The sequence below is a fragment of the Vulpes vulpes genome, chromosome 7 (genome assembly GCF_048418805.1).
Source record: "Vulpes vulpes isolate BD-2025 chromosome 7, VulVul3, whole genome shotgun sequence".
Taxonomy (NCBI): domain Eukaryota; kingdom Metazoa; phylum Chordata; class Mammalia; order Carnivora; family Canidae; genus Vulpes; species Vulpes vulpes.
The window spans coordinates 19,936,929-19,955,711 of NC_132786.1; the positions used below are offsets into that span (position 1 = coordinate 19,936,929).

The 18,783-nt window shown below is 43.0% G+C and overlaps 1 protein-coding gene across 1 annotated transcript in view; it reads right to left on the reverse strand.

Annotated features, from left to right (window-relative positions):
* Positions 1-442: 442 nt before the first annotated feature.
* RHEB (Ras homolog, mTORC1 binding) overlaps positions 443-18,783 on the reverse strand; it is a 43,193-nt gene continuing 24,852 nt past the window's right edge. Inside the window, exons 3-8 of the mRNA XM_072763158.1 lie at positions 15,040-15,107; positions 8,352-8,434; positions 7,594-7,650; positions 7,433-7,480; positions 6,593-6,674; positions 443-961 (exon numbers count right to left, since the gene is read on the reverse strand). Of these exons, the coding sequence (XP_072619259.1) occupies positions 869-961; positions 6,593-6,674; positions 7,433-7,480; positions 7,594-7,650; positions 8,352-8,434; positions 15,040-15,107 (431 nt within the window). The 3' untranslated portion in view covers positions 443-868. The remainder of the gene's footprint in view (positions 962-6,592; positions 6,675-7,432; positions 7,481-7,593; positions 7,651-8,351; positions 8,435-15,039; positions 15,108-18,783) is intronic.

The following is an 18,783-nucleotide window of genomic DNA, read 5'->3' on the forward strand; positions in this document are numbered from 1 at the left end:
ATTCCTCACCCTCGAAGTGAGTCGGTGTTGTGGGATCTGAATCAGATCCTGTCTGCGGTAGACGTGAAGTGAGACACAGGAGAAAATAGGAAGTGACTCTTAACCTCTCCTTGTCCCCATGTAGCCTATGGGTCAGCAGGAGGGTAAGGCGACAGCTCTGCTCAGTGCCGCCAAGCACGGCACGAAGCCCTCGGCCCAGGGTGGAGGGGAGAACAGTCACCACTGGGACTATAACATTCCTCCCAGGTCCTCCAAGGCCCCCCAGCTGGGGCCCATCGAGAAGCACCCTGGTCCGGTGTTCTTCCCAACCTTCCACGGCCCTGCCGTCCAGGGGCGCCCCAGGTGCCCGAATCCGCCTCCAGAATGAGCCCTCACCCAGGCAAAGGGATTCCCTCAGGAGGACAAGGTTCTCTTCTTTGAAAGGCACGCTAAGCACAAGGGGTTAAGGTTTGCAGCTATTTTATTTACAAGTATACATTTAACACAATGAAATAAACACTGATATATCGAAGCCTAGTTAATAGTAGTGTAACAATTATGTATGTATCATTTTGATGATTACATGATTTTAAACAACTACACTGAAAAATTAATGCCGATAAAATTCTTGGTCATAATATTATTAAGAAATACAATATATAAATTGAAAATATGATTGCTTAAAATTTGAAAATGGAAGTGAACTCATTTGGACAGAGTCAGAGTTTAACATAATCTGAAGGGGGGTGGGGCAGGAAAAAGCTCTGACCCAAATGAAATCTTTCAGGTTAACAGAAGGAAAAAGAAGCTGAGTTTATCTTAAAGGATAACGGGCAGTCTGCTTCTTCAGGCTGGACCGACTCCCGTGTCCTCAGGTTCTGCAGGAGGATTACATCACCGAGCAGGAAGACTTTCCTTGTGAAGCGGCCCCATCGATTTTTTCTGCCTCCAAAATTATCCTTCTAAAAACATCAACAGCCGTCTGAAAATCAAAGAGAAAACTAGACACATGGGTTGTACAGCGGAACCCCGGGGGATACTTTTCCTGCTGGCAGGGCCGGGGAAGGCCTGCTGCCCACCGTCCCTCTACAGGTGGAGGGTGCAGGGGTGAGGCTCCAGAATGGCAGGAGCCCCGGACTCCCTCCAGGCCCCACCTCACACCCCAACCCGACTCGAGAACTAATAACCTCACATCACACATTTCCGACCTGTTTTCACCACCGGGCACGGTGGCAGCCCAGCGAGTCCTCCCCTGCCCCGCCACGGCGCCTCTGGAGTTTCAGAGCCCAGTCCAAGCACCCCTCACTCCCATAGTGACACAACTTTCCCTGAAGCCCCTTCCCGAGGCGGGGGCCGTGGGGGGCGGTCTGCTTCCCCCCTGCACACCCTGGAACCATGGGATCTGTAGCAGGCCAGGGCTCTTTCTGCTCCTCACTAGCCCCTCCACACCTCTGCCTCCCACTCCCTTAAAACTCTCCTGCAGTCGTGCAATGAGAGAAGCCACCTTTAAGCCACACATGAGGCCCGAGTCGTGTCCCCTCTTCCTCCTGGATCAGTGTCACAGTCTCCAGCATCACACTTAGCCCCGACCTCCTCTTCAATGACCGGTCTCTCTCGATCAAAGCCACTCAGCCTGTGGGCAAGCCCACGAGCCCCTCACAGAGTCAGGTAGTGTTTGGGGCAGGGAATCCTCTCTTAGGCTGAACACCCTGATTGAGAGTCAAAAAAATGTCCCTGCTCCCAAAAGCTTTGAGGAGCGGCACCTGGATCTTGTCAGTTCCCACAGCCACTTCTCCATCACCCAATGTCAAGGATCCATCATATCCATCTTCCTCCTCTCCCTTCTCATTCCCCCACCCACCACTTTGATACCCCAAACTCCACAATTCTCAGCTCCACAGCGAACAGCTTCCTTGGTCTGAGGACACTTCTCCTCACTGTCCTCCCTGCCAGGCCTGACCCCACGGCCCACGACCGCTGTCACTATACTTTAGCTCCCTTCTCTACTGGCCATCTGCCTGCTTGGCACCTGCAGCCACAGAGCCAGTGTGGCTCAGCTCACTTGACCTCTGAGCCCTTGGCTCCAGAGGGGACCCTCGGCACCACCCACCTGCACTTCCCTGGTCTAGTCACTCCCCAGATGGAGGTTTCATGCCTTGCCTTTCTCCCAGAATTTCTAAAGCCTCTGCCCCATTCTCACATTCAGCTGGTAACTGTTTTCCAGTTCGCTGGGGAAACACACAGCATTCATAAAAGAACTCTACAAACACCATCCTCCACGCTAACCCCCTTCAGTCTGGGCTCACTGGCTCTGGCTTCTTCTCTGATGCCATGGACAAGACACCCCTAATTTAACTACATCCAGCCCCAGGTCCCACCCCTCTTGTCTAATCAAAGCCACTGGCTTCAGCAAGTTTTCCCCCTTTCCCATGATTATACAAATACGTTGTTTAGTTCACTGTACAAAAATGCACAGAAAAATGTTTGGAAAAACACATACCAAACTCTTGCCAAGAAAATATAGTGTGCCTGGAATCTGGCTTTCTAGATAAATCTCAGAATTCTCCTTAATTAATCCATGTGATATGACTCTGTCCGAGTATATTCTCTTTCATCACACTGTGAAAATACAGCTGCAGGCCTCCACAAGAAAGAAGCCACCAGAACTGCAAATACATCCCATAGTTCAATAATTGAGGGTAGGATTCTCACGGACTTGATCATTTTTTACTACTGAGCACTCTGTTAACAAAATCCCTTGAACTCTGCTTAGGTAAGTAATACAAATGATAAATAAGTTATACTTGAAAAATCATCAATAAAAATTTGAGTTCACACAGACTGGTCTTAGATCACATGACTATTGGTGTGAGGTGTGTATGTGTGTCTTTACTACACAAATTCTCTCCCTACTCTATACGAACGGTAGCAAGCATTCTGGCACCTCTAAGGTAAGGGATTTGAATTACTTAGTTTCTCCCCTTTGGGTTGGGGGAGACTCACCAGGCTTAGGGTTTCCTGATTCCCTTCAGTACATTCCAAGGCCATGTGGGCAGGAGTACAAGACATGCGGCAGAGTGAGGACGATCTAGACACACCTCTGAGATAACTGAGCAGGCTGTCAGTGTCCCAAGGACTGCGTGTCGCTGCTCTATTTATCTGATTTGGGTACAAGGATCTTCTCGTTGTAAAGGATTCACTTCCTGTCTAATGAAGTACCTGCTGATCTGAGAGCCAAACAGACGAGTAGATCACCTCATCTATGAGATTCTCTGGCTTGAGATGTGGGAGGTGGCCATACAGGACCCTTGTCTTCTTTGACATGTTTGGCTAATATCAGATCAATATGCTAAATATATCAAAACCAAAAAGAATCACAGTAGCTGGAATCCTTTAACTCTGAGCCCTCAGCATGATTCATGTTTTATCTGGGTTTTCAGAAAAAACCACGCCACCTTCTAGAGGAAGCACCAAGATGAAAGACTAAACCTACCCAGAACCACATCACAAACCAGAAGCTACAGTGGAGTATGGCATAAGCCAGACAGTGGAGGCCTGTATCTTGAAACGACACGGTAGTGTAATCACACACCTTTAGCAAACCATCATAGGTCGTTGCCAAAAAAGATACATTAACTGCCAAAAAGATACATTAACCCAAGGAGGTGGGCCTTCCTAGGCAATGCCTCCTAATCCCACCGGAGGAGGGCCTACAAGCTGTCAGTGCATTTGGAGCTGCTGACAGGAAGATGCGGAGCTGCCAAACACAGAACAGTGGTGCGCGTTCTGTGCAAGGGTCACACGAACAGTGACACAACTCTGCTGCCGCTGACTATTTAAGGACTGCATCCGATAAAATTACTGCATCAGGACCCCCAGACCTTCACCAGAGAGATAGTGAAGTCAGCAAAATAATCAAGATGGCTGGGGCCATTTAACTATACTTCTCCACCTCGAAAAATATTTTTAGGGATCCCTGGGTGGCTCAGCAGTTTAGAGCCTGCCTTTTGCCCAGGGTGTGATCCTGGAGTCCTGGGATGGAGTCCCACATCAGGCTCTCTGCACGGAGCCTGCTTCTCCCTCTGCCTGTAAAGACAGCCTCTCTTTCTCTGTTTCTCTCATGAATAAATAAATAAAATATTAAAAAAAAAAGAAAAATATTTTAAAAAATGAAGTGTAAATTCCATGTAACATTGTATTAGCTTGCAGTGTACAATGTAATGATTGGTATTTGTGTATACTGAGAAATGAGCACCAAGGTAAGTCCAGTTCATATCCACTGCCACAAGGTTACAATTCTTTTTTTCTCCTGGTGAGAACTTCCATGATCTACTCTCTCAACAACTTTCAAATACAAACAAAACCTACACAGTATTGTGTATTACATCCCAGGACTTGCTGATCTTCTAAGTGGAAGTTGTATCTTCTGACCACCTTCAGATCTTTATTATGCAAAACTCCAAGCACATACAAAAATGGAAGGAACTGTACAATAATCATGTAGTGCCACTATCTACAGTCAACAAATGTGAACCTCTCTGCTGTATCTGCTTGCCTTCTCCCAGTCCATTCACCCATCTACCCCCATTTGAAAGTAAGTCATAGACATTATGAAACTTGACCCCTAAATACTTTGGTCTGCGTTTCCTAAGAATACAGATATTTTCTTCATGATTCCAATATTATCACTTCCTCAAAGGAAATTAACATTATTTTACTAATATATGCAGAACATAATAAAATCTCTCCAATAGACCAAAAATGTCTTTTATACTAGGGTTTTCAGAACCAGATTCCAATCAAAGTTAACACACAGACTGTAATCCAGTCTGTACCCTTCCCCAGAATGCTTTATTATGCTTCAGTCATGCACGAGGCCTTCCCTTCCCATCCACCGGAAAACATGGTGTAGAGAACAGCGCACCAAATAGAGGTTAGATATAAACTTCAGTCCTAGTTCTTATGCCACATAAACCGAGTGATCTTATATAAAACTCATTTACTTCTCTCTTTGGATCTCAAACACACTTTCAAAATGAGACAGTGCAACTGAATGATCTTAAGGACAGATTAGACACCCAATAAATGTTTGATTTAATTCCATTAGGAAATGAATATATTTCTTACTCTCTCAACTCTTGGTATCTGAATTCTTACTACCTGAACTCAGAAGCTGAGCAGAGTCACATGAATCTCTTGTGACCTGGCACATGGGAACCAATCACACAGATTTAATATTCCTCATTATTATTATTATTTTTAAAAGATTTTATTTTATTTACTCATGAGAGATACAGAGTGAGAGAGAGAGAGAGAGAGAGAGAGAGGCAGAGGCAGGCTCCATGCAGGGAGCCCAACACGGGACTCAATCCCAGGTCTCCAGGATCAGGCCCTGGGCTGCAGGTGGTGCTAAATCGCTGTGCCACCGGGGCTGCCCAATATTCCTCATTATTATCTGAACCCAGGGACAAAGGGATGTGACTGCCAAGGGGTACCTGGGTTGACTGAGAACCTGGCAGACAGGCATGCCCATAGCATCTGCCATGTAGGACATTATGGAGAATAGAGGTAAATGACATATCTTGGATTTTGCGATGAATTGAGGGGGATGAGAGGATGAGAGAAAAGGACCTTGAGAGCCAGGGGAAAAGTGGCTGAGGTGGGGAGAGTGGGCCTCCATCCTTACCCAGAAGGTACCAGTCACCCTGACTGAACAGTTTCCTCACACACTCGAACACCAGCTACTCTGATTTGAGGATCAAACAAGAGAATATGTGGAAAATACTTTAAAGACTATAAAGCACTGCACGGATATAAGTGGTGAGTCAGAGAGAGGACAGCTGAGGCTGGAGGTGGCCTGAGGGGAGGGCACACTCGGCCAGTGCCCCCAGTGGGGAAGGTGGCGGGATGAGCACCAGTGTCACCTGCCCTCCATGTTGCTAAGGGCTTTGAGCCTGTTCTCTAGACAATAGGCAACCCACCGACAGTCCTAGCAGAGGGTGATGCCACCTGATGCGCAGCTTTAACGAGTTTAGTGGCAGTGCAGAAACAGGAGAGAGAAGACAGAGGCAGGAGGGGAGGCTGGCCAGGTGAGGCCTCCACAGATAAAGCCAACAGCCTTCCCGGGGGGTGCTCTTGCAGGAACATCTGCAGGGCTGACGTGGGCACAGATGCCTGCAACATGGTTCTTAATAGTTTCAATGGTACAAACAATATATATATGGCATCCGTTTCATCCTACAGAGAAAAGGGGCTTTGGTGCCGGCACAGAACTATTGCCAAAGCGATGGAAGATCATTCTCCTTTCTTTTCTATGCCTGGACTTATTTCTGTGCCAGCCTTTAATACAAAACAAAAATAATAATATACGTTCACAAAGCAGCATTTCCTTTACTCCCAACTTCTGTTTATCCTATAAATATTCCAGATCCCATTGTAAGCAGGATCTTGATGGCATCTCAAAGGCCAACTCTGAGATGGTGGAAGGAAGGACATAGGTGAGGTGGGACAGAAGGACACAGATGAGGTGGAGCAGGTGGGGCACGGCTGCCTGAGGAGACACAGGCCCAGAGCTGACGGAGGCAGCACAAGAGGAATTCTACACAATACGTACCTGATTTTCTTTAGCAGAAGATTCCAAAAAGGCGGCGTTCCAAGACTCTGCTAACGCTTTCCCTTCTTCATAACTGATCACCCTAGAGGAAAAAGAAAATTCTAATTAAAGGACTGTACTCTCTTTTTAGGAAAACATCTGTAAATATTAGTGAACCAGGCTCCACTTTTATCATTTTTTTTTCCTTGCAAAGCAGAAAAATGCTCTCTGCTCAATATTATCATCCAGCGTGGACCACAGAGGGGCACTTTAACAAGGGCTGGGTTGGGGAACGGGACAGATGTGGCCTTATGGTGTTACCCATGCTCCGGCAGGCCCTCAGCTCAGAGAACACAACTGTGCTTCCAGCACACTGTGACACAGACTGTTTCATAGTGTGGAGTGGGGGTTGTCAGCACCTGAGGACCAGACAGTTGTGAAGGGGCTCTCGGCCCAATGCTGCTGTGCATCCTCCTCTCCAGCGGGGACTCCACAGCAGCAAGGGCCTTGCTCCCGCTCAAGTATCTAATCCTCACCACGGGACTCAGAAACTGTTTGTTGAATATATGAGTGCCTCTGTGATCTCTTTAGGCCACTTTACACAAAATGGCAGAAGATAATTTCCTACCACATTTGCTCCCTCTTTTCTAGAGGAAACACTTGTCAGGGTGGGTGAGGTTTTATATTGCAGTTTTGCTTCTGCTTGGGTACAACAATCAATCACCACCACATTTCTGAACATGGACATGTTACATCTAAGAATAGTCTTACCATGAGAACAATAATTACAAAAGATACTGCAGTGCCTAGACCATTTCAGACTTGATTTTATAAATCAGTAATTATTCAGAAGTTACATACCTTTCCATATGTAGGTCTTTCTTATTCCCAACCAACATAATAGGTATTCTAGTAATGTAAGACAAAAAAGCCAAAGGAAACTAGTCAGTGCCAGATCTCATTGTTCAGAAGACACAAGTATAATGAGCATATCTAACAAAAGAGAAACTATTACTACTTACTGCACTTTCCCCACCATGTCCAACAATTTGCCATGAATAACTTTAATCACTTCAAAACTGTAAAAGAGAAGCATGAAATCAGACCTCCATCTTAGTGTTGGTGTTTTTAAATGTTTGTAACATAATGTTTCTCGTGGGAAAAATACATAATGTCACTGGCTTACCATTTTAATATAAAATAAACTGAAAAAAAAACTGAACACAGAGAATTCCTTAATTTTTTTCCTACAAATCATTTTTCACATGTGTATGTATCTGACACTGAGTAACCTTACCAAGACTATTCAAAATGAAATAGGTGCAATATTAAATGGGAAAGTCTAACACTTGGCTGACAAACCATATAAACACAAATTTTAATCTCTGAATAGACATTTGTAGAATGTTCTTTACCTAGAGGGCCCTAGCAGTCAGCCTGTGTTCCATATTAATATGGTAAAAAACACACAAAAAGCAAATCAATTTATGTAATTCCCATTTCCATTAGCAGAAAAGCTCAGATCATGTCAAATCACTATTTATCTAGGCAGCTGGAGGTAAGAAATAGAGTTTTTACTCAATCAGTGTAAGAGAGCATCTACTGGGATATCTTTTTTCCCTTAACAACCTGTTTGCTCCATAAGACAACATAATGAAAAACATTTAGCTTGGTAAGTCAGATTGTTACTATCACCAATTCCATCACGGTCCTTTAAAAAGAATGAGTGTCTTTCATGCGGAGCAAATAAACTCAAGCAAGCAGGAGGAGGGAGTCCTACCTTTTGATTGATGTAACAGAATACACAAGAATATAACCATTAATATCTATGGAGTATGTCTGAGGAAAGATGGAGTATTCATCCTGTGGGAGAAAAAATAATTCTATTTGAGTAAAATTCTTCATGTAGCATAACAAGCAATCTGTACCCCAAAGTTCTTCACACATGACCTGGTCAAAGAGATCAAAGTAAACAAAAAGTGGATTACATTTTCTTCCAGAAACACAGCCTATACACTTAAGACTTAAGTGTATAGGCTGGTTTGGAGCTGATAATTGTTTTCAGCCAACATGTGAAAATGACTGGCTATTCTAAGACCTTTGGGGAGAAGGCTGATAATTTCTGCAATTCCTGGTGAAAGAGGATGGAAGGAATGACAAGACAACAGGTCCTGTGATCTTATAGGAGGAGAAGAGCTATAGCAGTTCTTTTAAGGTTCTAAGTCTAGAACCTTAGATCTCACGGAAAATTCATCAGTGCTTCTGTTTTTTTCCATAAATCTGTATTCTCCTATCTGAAATTGTTATATCCTTACCAAACTCATTCTCTGCAAGTGAGTCACAATGGCCCAAGGGCCAGTCTATTGGTCACTAGTGGGTTACCCCCAGCACTTGAGAGCGCAAGAAGAGAGGACAGAATCAAAAAGGTAAAGTCAGTGTACCCAGACTTCTGGGGATCAAATCAGTTATTTATTGAGCAACGTTAGGTATTAAAAACAAAGGTACACATTACATAACACATCAGTACCCAGTTTCATAAAGCAGCTTTAGGAAACTCAAAACTCGGCTTCAGATACAGAATTATTGAAGTATACAAAAGGAATACTATCAGTGCGGTTCCTTATAACATGCCACAGCCTGGTACGAAACATTTTATTCTCCCTTGAAATATAATTGTTGGACTCCTGGGTGGCTCAGTGGTTTAGGGTCTGCCTTCGGCTCAGGGCGTGATCCTGGGGGCAGGGAGGGAGATCTCCTTGGGGAGCTTGTTTCTCCCTCTGCCTATGTCTCTGCTTCTCTCTGTGTCTCATAAATAAATAAAATCTTAAAAAAATAAAAATAAAAAAGAAATATAATTGTCAACATACCATGTAGCCCAAGCACTATTCTAAACAATCAGGTCACATCATCATTATATTAAGTAACTGTCTCTATTAACTTTGCAATTCCACAGTATGGTTACAACTAATGCTTATGAGTGCCCTGATTTACTGCCCCAAATTATTACTATCTACCATAGCAAAGTGTCTTTAAAAAATAAAAATCAAAGAGAAATTAAGTATTACTATCAGCTCTTTGATATCAGTAATAATCATTCATCAGAAGGTAGCATTTCTACATCTTAGAGCTCGCTACTACACATGCAAAATAAAACCTTTGTTTTCATTATCAGTTTCCTTATTAGTTTCATTAAGTTGAGTTCTTTTGAGAACACATTTTTGCTAATGGAATGAGAGGTCTTTCTACCCAGATTAAGAACAAAATTCCAAATGATTTTAGTCACACCAGCTGAGCTACAGTAGATCTCGAGTTCAAATCACCTTTTCCATGAAGAGAAGACATGGAAGTAAAGAAATGAGTCATCATATTTCAGAGGCATGGTGCAAACCACTGCTAGTTAGAAAGTATCATGCGGGGAAAGCTTCCCCAGCTCTAAGAGCAACCAAAAAGGAAAAAATTCCTAGGAATAAACTCAAGAAAAGTGTACGATCCATCTGAGGAAAATCTTAAAATACTCCCAAGAGATCAAATGGAGTGAACAGAACAGTGAGTCATGGTCCTCAGCAAGACGGTGCAGCTCATCAAAGTCTCCCCTGATCCATCCTAAATTAACATATAAATGTAAAGAATCCTGATAAAAAGTATATTTTCTGAGAAAGAGCAATTGTAGACGCAGCTGGGTGAAACCATAAAGCTACTTATTTAAATTAAAAGAAGTATCTACTAGTTCATGAGTGAAGTGGACTGAAAAACCTACGAAGACCCACAGAGCCGGGAATTAGGTAAATGCTAGTATTGGCGTTTCAGCTCAGTAAGGGTAAAAGTAACCCTCCAACAAAGCTGGCCAGGGAGCAAAAGCAGAAGCATCTAGGGGGTGAATGAATGGCTAAGCTGGATCTCTAGTTCCCAATTGAGCAAAAATGTATTCCAGAAGAATTAAAAATTTAAAGATTAAAAACGGAAACCATATGCAGAGCAGATGGGAGTATTTTTTAAGAATAGTATCAGGTGAAAAGAGATTAATCAATTCAATGATGTGAAAATGAGAATGTTCTTCATGCTAAACCCCTTTCAAACAAAACCACAGACTGAATACAAACCCAAACCTTGCAGCTCACATCACATAAAATGCAGATTTTCTTCACATCAATAAGGGGGTCTCTCAAACCAAGAAGCTAAGACCATCCGTCCGAGAAAAAAAGGGCAAAGGGGGATCCCTGGGTGGCGCAGAGGTTTGGTGCCTGCCTTTGACCCAGGATCGAATCCCACATTGGGCTCCTGGTGCATGGAGCCTGCTTCTCCCTCTGCCTGTGTCTCTGCCTCTCTCTCTCTCTCTCTCTCTCTCTGTGACTATCATAAGTAAAAAAAAAAAAGAAAGAAAGAAAGGGCAAAGCACACAGACAGGATAATTCTCAGGAAAGGAAATACAAATGTCCTCCAACAGGAAAATACACTCAAACTCCTTCATGAGGAGAAAAATAGTTATCACAATTCTTCCGGGATACTCTTTTCACCTAGTAGATTGGCAAGTAAGAAGAGATTTAATAAAATGTGATGCTGATGAGCTTGCAGAGCATCGGGCACTTGCTCCCTCCCAATGAGAATGTAAACCATGGGCCTAAGATGCAGCAATCCTGCCGCCAGAATGTGTTCTTGCGCACATGCACACTCACGGTCTATATTGACACGAGACCCTGATCACAGTGCTGCTGGCAGCAGCAAGACTGCAAACCACCTGCATGCTATATCCCAACAACAATATATTATGCAGCCGTGGGGAGGAGACAGCAGCCATATGCATGGCTATGGAATCACCTCCAAGATGGAGATCTGGAGATAGGTTTCTTCTTGTTGTAAAAAAGAAAAAAAAAAAAAAAAAACACCCTACACCTATATGTTCATGTTGAAAACATCTGGGAAGCACATGCTAGAAACTAGTGACGGGGCTGCTCTCGGAGGGGTGAAGTAATGCAGCCAGAGTGGCAGAGACCAAAGTTTTTATCTTTTTGTGCTGTTTTATGTCTGTCACATGTACATATATTACTGTTTTGAAACAACAGAACTTGAGTAATACTTTTTTTTTTAAAGGATCTGACGTTATAAAGATGACTGCCACTGAATCACCTTGTCACTGAGTCCACTTAAATTACGCCCAAACAAAATCTTCCATGCAAACTAAAAATCTTCAATTTGTATTTCACCATGTTCATCATCATCCCTTGATGGGCAATGAAACCAACTACGATATAAACTATAAGTAAATAGTACCTGCCATTACACTGTTGCTAGTTTTACTCCTAAAATGTGGACACCAGTGAACAAATGTGCTCCGGATGGCAGTGCCAAATCTGTCCTTCCTTCATCATCTCCCCCTACTGCTGATGGGACCCAGCCCACTGGAACCCAATTTTCTTTCTTTCTTCCTTTTATTTTTTTTTTTAAAGACTTTATTTATTTATTCATGAAAGACACACAGAGAGGCAGAGACACAGGCAGAGGGAGAAGCAGGCTCCATCCAGGGAGCCCGACATGGGACTCGATCCCGGGTCTCCAGGATCACGCCCTGGGCCGAAGACGGTGCTAAACCGCTGAGCCACTAGGGCTGCCCGGAACCCAATTTTCAAAACAGCTCTTGGAGCAGCTGTAAATGTGCCATCTCACCCAGGTGCTACCAAGCGAGGTGTATGTGGGACTACAGAACCACGGCAAAAGGAAATGCGCATGTCCTCAAATCACGAATATGAACATAACCATGGTTTCCCAACTGAATGCAGCCTCAAAAAACTACTAGCTGCAATGGGAACAAATTATTCAAGGGAGCTGAATTCAGATATATTCTGTGCAAAAAAATCTCTAAATATTCTTATTTGGCAGTAACAGAATCCAAAGGAGCAAGATGAGCAGAGCTAGTGATGGACCTTGCTCTTGCCTGCCCTCACATCATACACTCACTCCTCAAGATCTCTGATCTTTCTGGAGTCATTCTTTGTACATTTGGGCTTTGGAGCAAAGCACCACCCCAAAGCAATGTATCTTCTATTTTTTTTAAGACTTTATTTATTTATTCATGACAGACAGAAAGAGAGGCAGAGACATAGGCAGAGGGAGAAGCAGGCTCCCCTCCCCATCCAGCCTGATGTGGACCTCAATCCCAGGACCCTGGGATCATGCCCTGGGCCAAAGGCAGACGCTCAACCACTGAGCCATCCAGGTGCCCCTGTATCTTCTATTTTGATAAGGAGTACACATAAAGAAATTTCCTCTCAGACAAATGTTTCAAGAACAGTTCTACTCCAAGTATAAGAGACACTGGCACTACTCTCATTCAGGGTCTTGTCAAAAGCAACTGAGCCACCATGCTAGGCACTGCTCTGGTCTTAGGAATATTAAAGATCTGCAAATAAGGACCAAATCCTTTTTTTTTTTTTTTTTTCCAAATCCTCTTGAAGCTCACACATCTCCTCAAAATCATGGAACAATCCTGTGAAGGCAGGCACTACTTCACCACCAGTTCACAGATGAAGAATCTGAGGCACAGAAAGGTTCAGAACTTTCTCAAGGTCACCAGGTTTAAAACAACAACAACAACAACAACAACAACAAAAAACCCCACACCAGGATTCAAGCCCTGGCAGCTTGACTGCAGAGCCCAGGTTCCAAATGACTATGAAATACTGGTTCTCCTTCTGGCCTACTACAAAATGTATTTCTACAGTCATATTATATGAAAGTGGTTTGCCAGTTTATATCCTCATCCCCACTTTTCAGAAGCTTAATGAAAATTCAAAAGGAAGATATAAAAAGCAAACCAAAATCTTGGTAATGTCAGAAGTCCACTATGGACCATGTGGCCATATTTCTTCACCCAGGACATTATCACTTAACACCTTCTGTCCCAGCGTAATTATTACTAGAGCTCCCTTCACTCTTAAAAATATCTTATTTTAGGCAATAAATTACAGTCACCTTAACCAAAAAAGATACAAACTCTGAGAATCCAATACAGTGTCTTACCCCAGACACTCTTCTATAGTAACTTCTAAGTTTGTTCTCTACATCCTTACTCCCCTATGGAGACTTCCACTGCTCCCCTTGTTCCTTTAAGCTCCAAAAGGAACAGCTCCTTCTGTCACCAGATGACAGGCATCCTGCAGAGTAAAAGCCTAGGATGGCTCTACTCTAAGACAACCACCATGAGGTCTGATGATGAAAGCCTATTATACCCACCACCAGGGGGGCATGTGTAGGGTGAATGAGGGAGTTATGTGGTGTATCTGCGATATACACATCTTTTTTTTTCTTTGAAGCTTCCAGAATTAAAACTCCAAGGTTTCTTCAGTGTTCAAATCACTCAATACAGCTATTTTCTTGCTTCACTAAGGGGCTACACTTTGCTTCTACATTCACTTCAAGACATAAAGCAGAGGGAGGGGCAGCCCAGGTGGCTCAGCAGTTTAGTGCTGCCTTCAGCCCAGGGAGTGATCCTGGGAACCTGGGATGGAGTCCCACGTCAGGCTCCCTGCATGGAGCCTGCTTCTCCCTCTGCCTATCTCTTTCTCTCTGTGTGTCTCTCATGAATAAATAAATACAATCTTAAAAAAAAAAAAAAAAAAAAAAAACAGAGGGAGTTCATCCCAAACCCACAAGACAGGCCACACTATTCTAGTCCTATTTCAATCCCCTTAGGTTCCAGAAGAAAAGCCTCCATTTTACATGGCAGACCAGATTACACTATACTCACCCTCCTGCTAGTCTGATCCTTTGTCAATTGTAAGATTCAAGGCAGGACTTCCCAGCCTCTTTACACTCCCCACATTCCAGCAACTGTTTAACAGATTCAGCCCAACAGGACGGTTCCTAGTAAAAGCTGGACTGGGTGCCATGGGAATGGGGAAGTTCAGCCATCAGGGGTAAGGTGTTTCTTTGTACTCAAGTTTTCTGAAAGACCACTGCTTCCAGTCAATTCTCCTGGTCACCCATTCCTCAAATACCCACTACACTAACACTAACCTGTGTGTGTGTGTGTGTGTTATTTAATCTTTGGCAATTACCTACTGTCTATAAATCAAATCAACACTCCTTAATCTAGTAATCAAGTGGCCCATCTGTAAACCAGCTCATTTCTTTCTTATACCTTTGTCATGCCTTTCCCCTGGAAAAGACTTTCTTTTATCTTGATGTAGAATAGATATTAGGAAGGGAGAAATAGCACTAATATAATTCTGATGTAGAATGCAAGTTTAGAAAACAGAAGGATGCTATCCTACGATAAATATGAGTATATTTCACACAATTCTAAAGTAGAAGTTAATGATTTGGCAAAATTGCCATAAATGTCTTAGTAGACAGCCTGTTACTATTCAGTCACACAAAAACCACGAGGGTTTTCCTTGGCATGGCTGTTGTGCTGGAGTATTGATGGCAGAGCCAGGTCTGCCAGGAGATTGCGAGACATGACAGAGACTTACTTGCCCGGCTGTGTCGACAAGTTGAAGATGATATTCTTGTCCATTGACTGTGATCAATTTTGTGAAAGCTACAGGGAAAAAGGGAATTAAATATTAGTTTAAAAAGTGGACTTTAGATCATTTAAAGCTTGAAGACTGAAGACCAATTAGCATAGTTCCTAATAATTTCATACAACGATCCTATTAAACAAAATGGAACAGATCACCCTGAGTTTACAGATTCTTCCTCCCATCCATTATTTAACTAAGAAATATTGGCTGACTGATGAAAATCAAGGTTCAGTACGCCTTGACCCTTTTTCAAAGTAACTGAAATTAGGCAAAAACTCATCTATAAAAGTCACTGGAGTGTTGTATCTGGTGACGCCTTCCTCTAAATATATGACATCAAGTTTCAACTCTAGAATGAACCCAAAGCACAAGCCTTTTCATTAATTTATAGGAAATCTGGTGTCAAGAGCACAAAGAGCTAATATTAACTAAAAAGTGTTAAGAACTTTCAGTACATAAAAAAATTTAACAATTTTATTGATGGATAAAACAGCAACAGAACAGGTGTTCTGTGTGAACCCATCATTCCCACTTAGCTTAAAGATCCAAGCAATTATGTGACAATTTCTTTTCCCTACTGGGGGAGGGGGGCGGGGAACCAGACTCAAATAACTTCCGGAAAAGTCAATTCAGAATTCTAAGAAGACAGACTTCAAACAAATGTACACAAAAAGAGGAAAGAACTATTAATAGTAACAGAATATTAAAGTGTAACCATCTGGAACCCTGAGAGCAAAACGGAACCGATGTCTTTTGCATTTCTGGTCCCAGCCGCTTGTCTCAGACATGAGTCCTCCAATCTCCTGGCTGGCCACTCGATTGGTCTAAAACCGAGAGGGAGAATCTCTCTCTCACACGTTTGGCAGAGGACCTACTGGTGGCCACGGTCTCCCATGGCCAGAAGGAAAAGCAGAAACAGATATAGGAATATTATGAGAGAAAACTTCAAGTGATGAGGGGGATGGAGAGGAGATCTTAATCTGAGTGCTGAGTTCCATGGGGAGGGCAAGAGAAGCTCCTGCTAGCATGTACCCTCCTACTGCAAGCAGGGGTGAGGAAGCAGGTGGGTACAACTACAGACCAGACCACCAAAGGGGTGCCACACTTTTTCTCATTCTTGTGCCCTTGACGGTGACAACCACTTTAAAGGATAATTAAATCAGATGAAAACTGAATCCAAGTATTTCAAGATAGTGGGTACCCAATGTAATCTGTTTGAATTCTAAGAAAAAGTTCTATTGTATTTTTTTTACACACTGCAACCTCCCTCAACTTGGGATGCACCTAGCATTGATTGTGCTTTTGATCACTGTCAGCCAGGGGGCAGTCACGGTATTCCTGTGTGAAATCCTGACACTGACACCTTCTCAGGTAAGATCAAAATGTGCCTTTTAGACTTCGTGAGAATTATGTAAGAAACAGGTAACCTTCAATTAGAACGAAGTAATTGTGGTTATGAAGCATAAAGAAATACTATGAAAACATCACTGAAAGACAACATCATTCATTCATGCAAGAGCTACTTCTTAAGTACCTATCATCACCAGAAGCACTGTTCTGGGTGCTCTTGAAACACTGCAGCTGACCTCAGTAAGCTTGCAGCCCCGGGGAAGGAAGGCAGATACAGACACATCAGGCATCTTTTCTGGGAGAAGAGCATCCAGGTGGAGGTCAAACAGTGAGTGGCAAATCCCAGGGCAGAAAAGCAAGGCAGTTAGTGCAGCAGAGGCTGAGAGAGTGTTGGGAAGGTAATCAGGTTGGAGAGGAGGCAGACCTTGTAGGAGATAGTAAGGACTTCAGACTTTTATTCTAAATGTGATGGGTTTTGAGTAGGGGAAAAGCCTGATCTGACTTATATTTGAAAGAGATCTCTGTGGCTATGCTGTAAATAATAGAAATGAACAAGAGCGGACAAAGACACTGGTGGGAGCCCATAATGTACTGCCTATATAGGCTCGGGATCTGAACAAGACCTTAGAGGTCTGCATCAGCGGGGCAGAGAGGAGCGGGGAGCCACAGTGGAATTCTGGGTGTAGTTCAGAGGTAGAGCCGAGATTATCTCTGACTGGACCAACTGGAAGCAGGGTGTGAGAAAATGGAGAGGCAGGATGACTCCAAGGTCTTCGGCCTGAGCAAGGAAGGAGATGCATGAATTGCCATTTACCAATTCAGGACAGCCTGGAGGAGGAACACTGGGGATGGGGGAAGATGGGAATGAAGAAGACCACACCCAAGAGGACAAGCAAGGGCAACTAAATAAAACAGCCCAGAGCCTGGGTGGAGGGTGGTGCAGCGTGTGTGTGTTTGCGTGCGTGTGTATACTGTGATACCAGCAGGTTCCTGGAGAGAGGGGGAAGATCACTGGTGAGCAAGCACAGAAAAAGCCTAAACCTGACGTTGGAGCCCAGGGGCACCCTACATTGCCAGGTCCAGAAGATGAAGGTTCAGCCAAGGAGACCGGAGAAATATTGGCCATGAGCTCAGAGTAAAAAGGGAGGATGTGTAATTATACATAAGATAGAAGAAAGAGAAAATCATTAATCAATGTTTTAGTATATTCTTGCACATAAAAAGGATGTAAATCCTCCTACGCACAGCATAAAATGAAATCGAGGCCCTTCCATCTGTCACAGAAAACTGCCTCCTCTTGTTATTACTATAGAAAAAAAGTGTAATAAGAGATCTGTCAGTTCTATAAACTAGGAACCAATTCTTCTGCATGTTCTGTGTCGAACCTCCCAAAGCAGCGGAGAGCTGGCTTTCTCCTCGTCTCACTTTTCACTGAACCCTCTCTCCCGCCCCCTCCCTTTTTCAATCACTAGAGAAATTAATCCAATTTCCCACTGAAAATCCTGAAATTGCTCTAAGCAGACTAATAGCTACTTACTGGTAAAGCTTACTAAAATAAGCAAGGTAATAGATTTCTAAAATTTGGAATTCATAAAACACGATGTGTTTTCCTCAAGCGTATTGAGGACTCCTAATTCATATCCTACTGAGAAGCCCACCCACCATGCAATGCTTGATAATGCTGCAAAACTCCTAATTAGAATTTTCCAATTTTCTGAGGTTTATTAGAGCATCGACAGTACCACCTTGAGAAGGCACAAGTTGTAAATTGCTATTCCTTAATTTATAAACTACTGCTACTAGTTAAATTTCACCATAGCCAATTTTGTTTGTATTGAGTTGTTAGATTAACAATACGGTAAGGAAAAAAACCAAAACCACAAACAAAAAAACAATACAGGAGATAACAAAGCACATTTGTGTAGGCAGTATTTTTGGTATAAAAATTTCCCCAAACTAGAAAATATATGGTTTTATTGATGTTATTCTCCTGTATCCCATTTTAAAAGAAGATGACACAGTCCCAGAATCTTTGCCTTTGTGGCGATGCTTCACAGAGATGTGTTCCTACTGAACGTTTGCTATGAACCACCTGTTCTATGTTATAAAGTCGAGTTAAAAGTTAAAAATTATAAATAATTACCAGATTATTTCCAGATTTCCAGAGTGTAGTGCTTTTTAAAATCTTAAGACCATCCATTCATTTGTTAGCAACAGGCGAATGATAACCATTCCATTTCCTGTTATCGCTGAACAGTGTTTTTGACCAAACAGTGGACGATGGAGTGGAGGAATGGCTTCTGCCTGGGTTAGCTGGTCAGAAGCATGGTAAACAGAAAATGA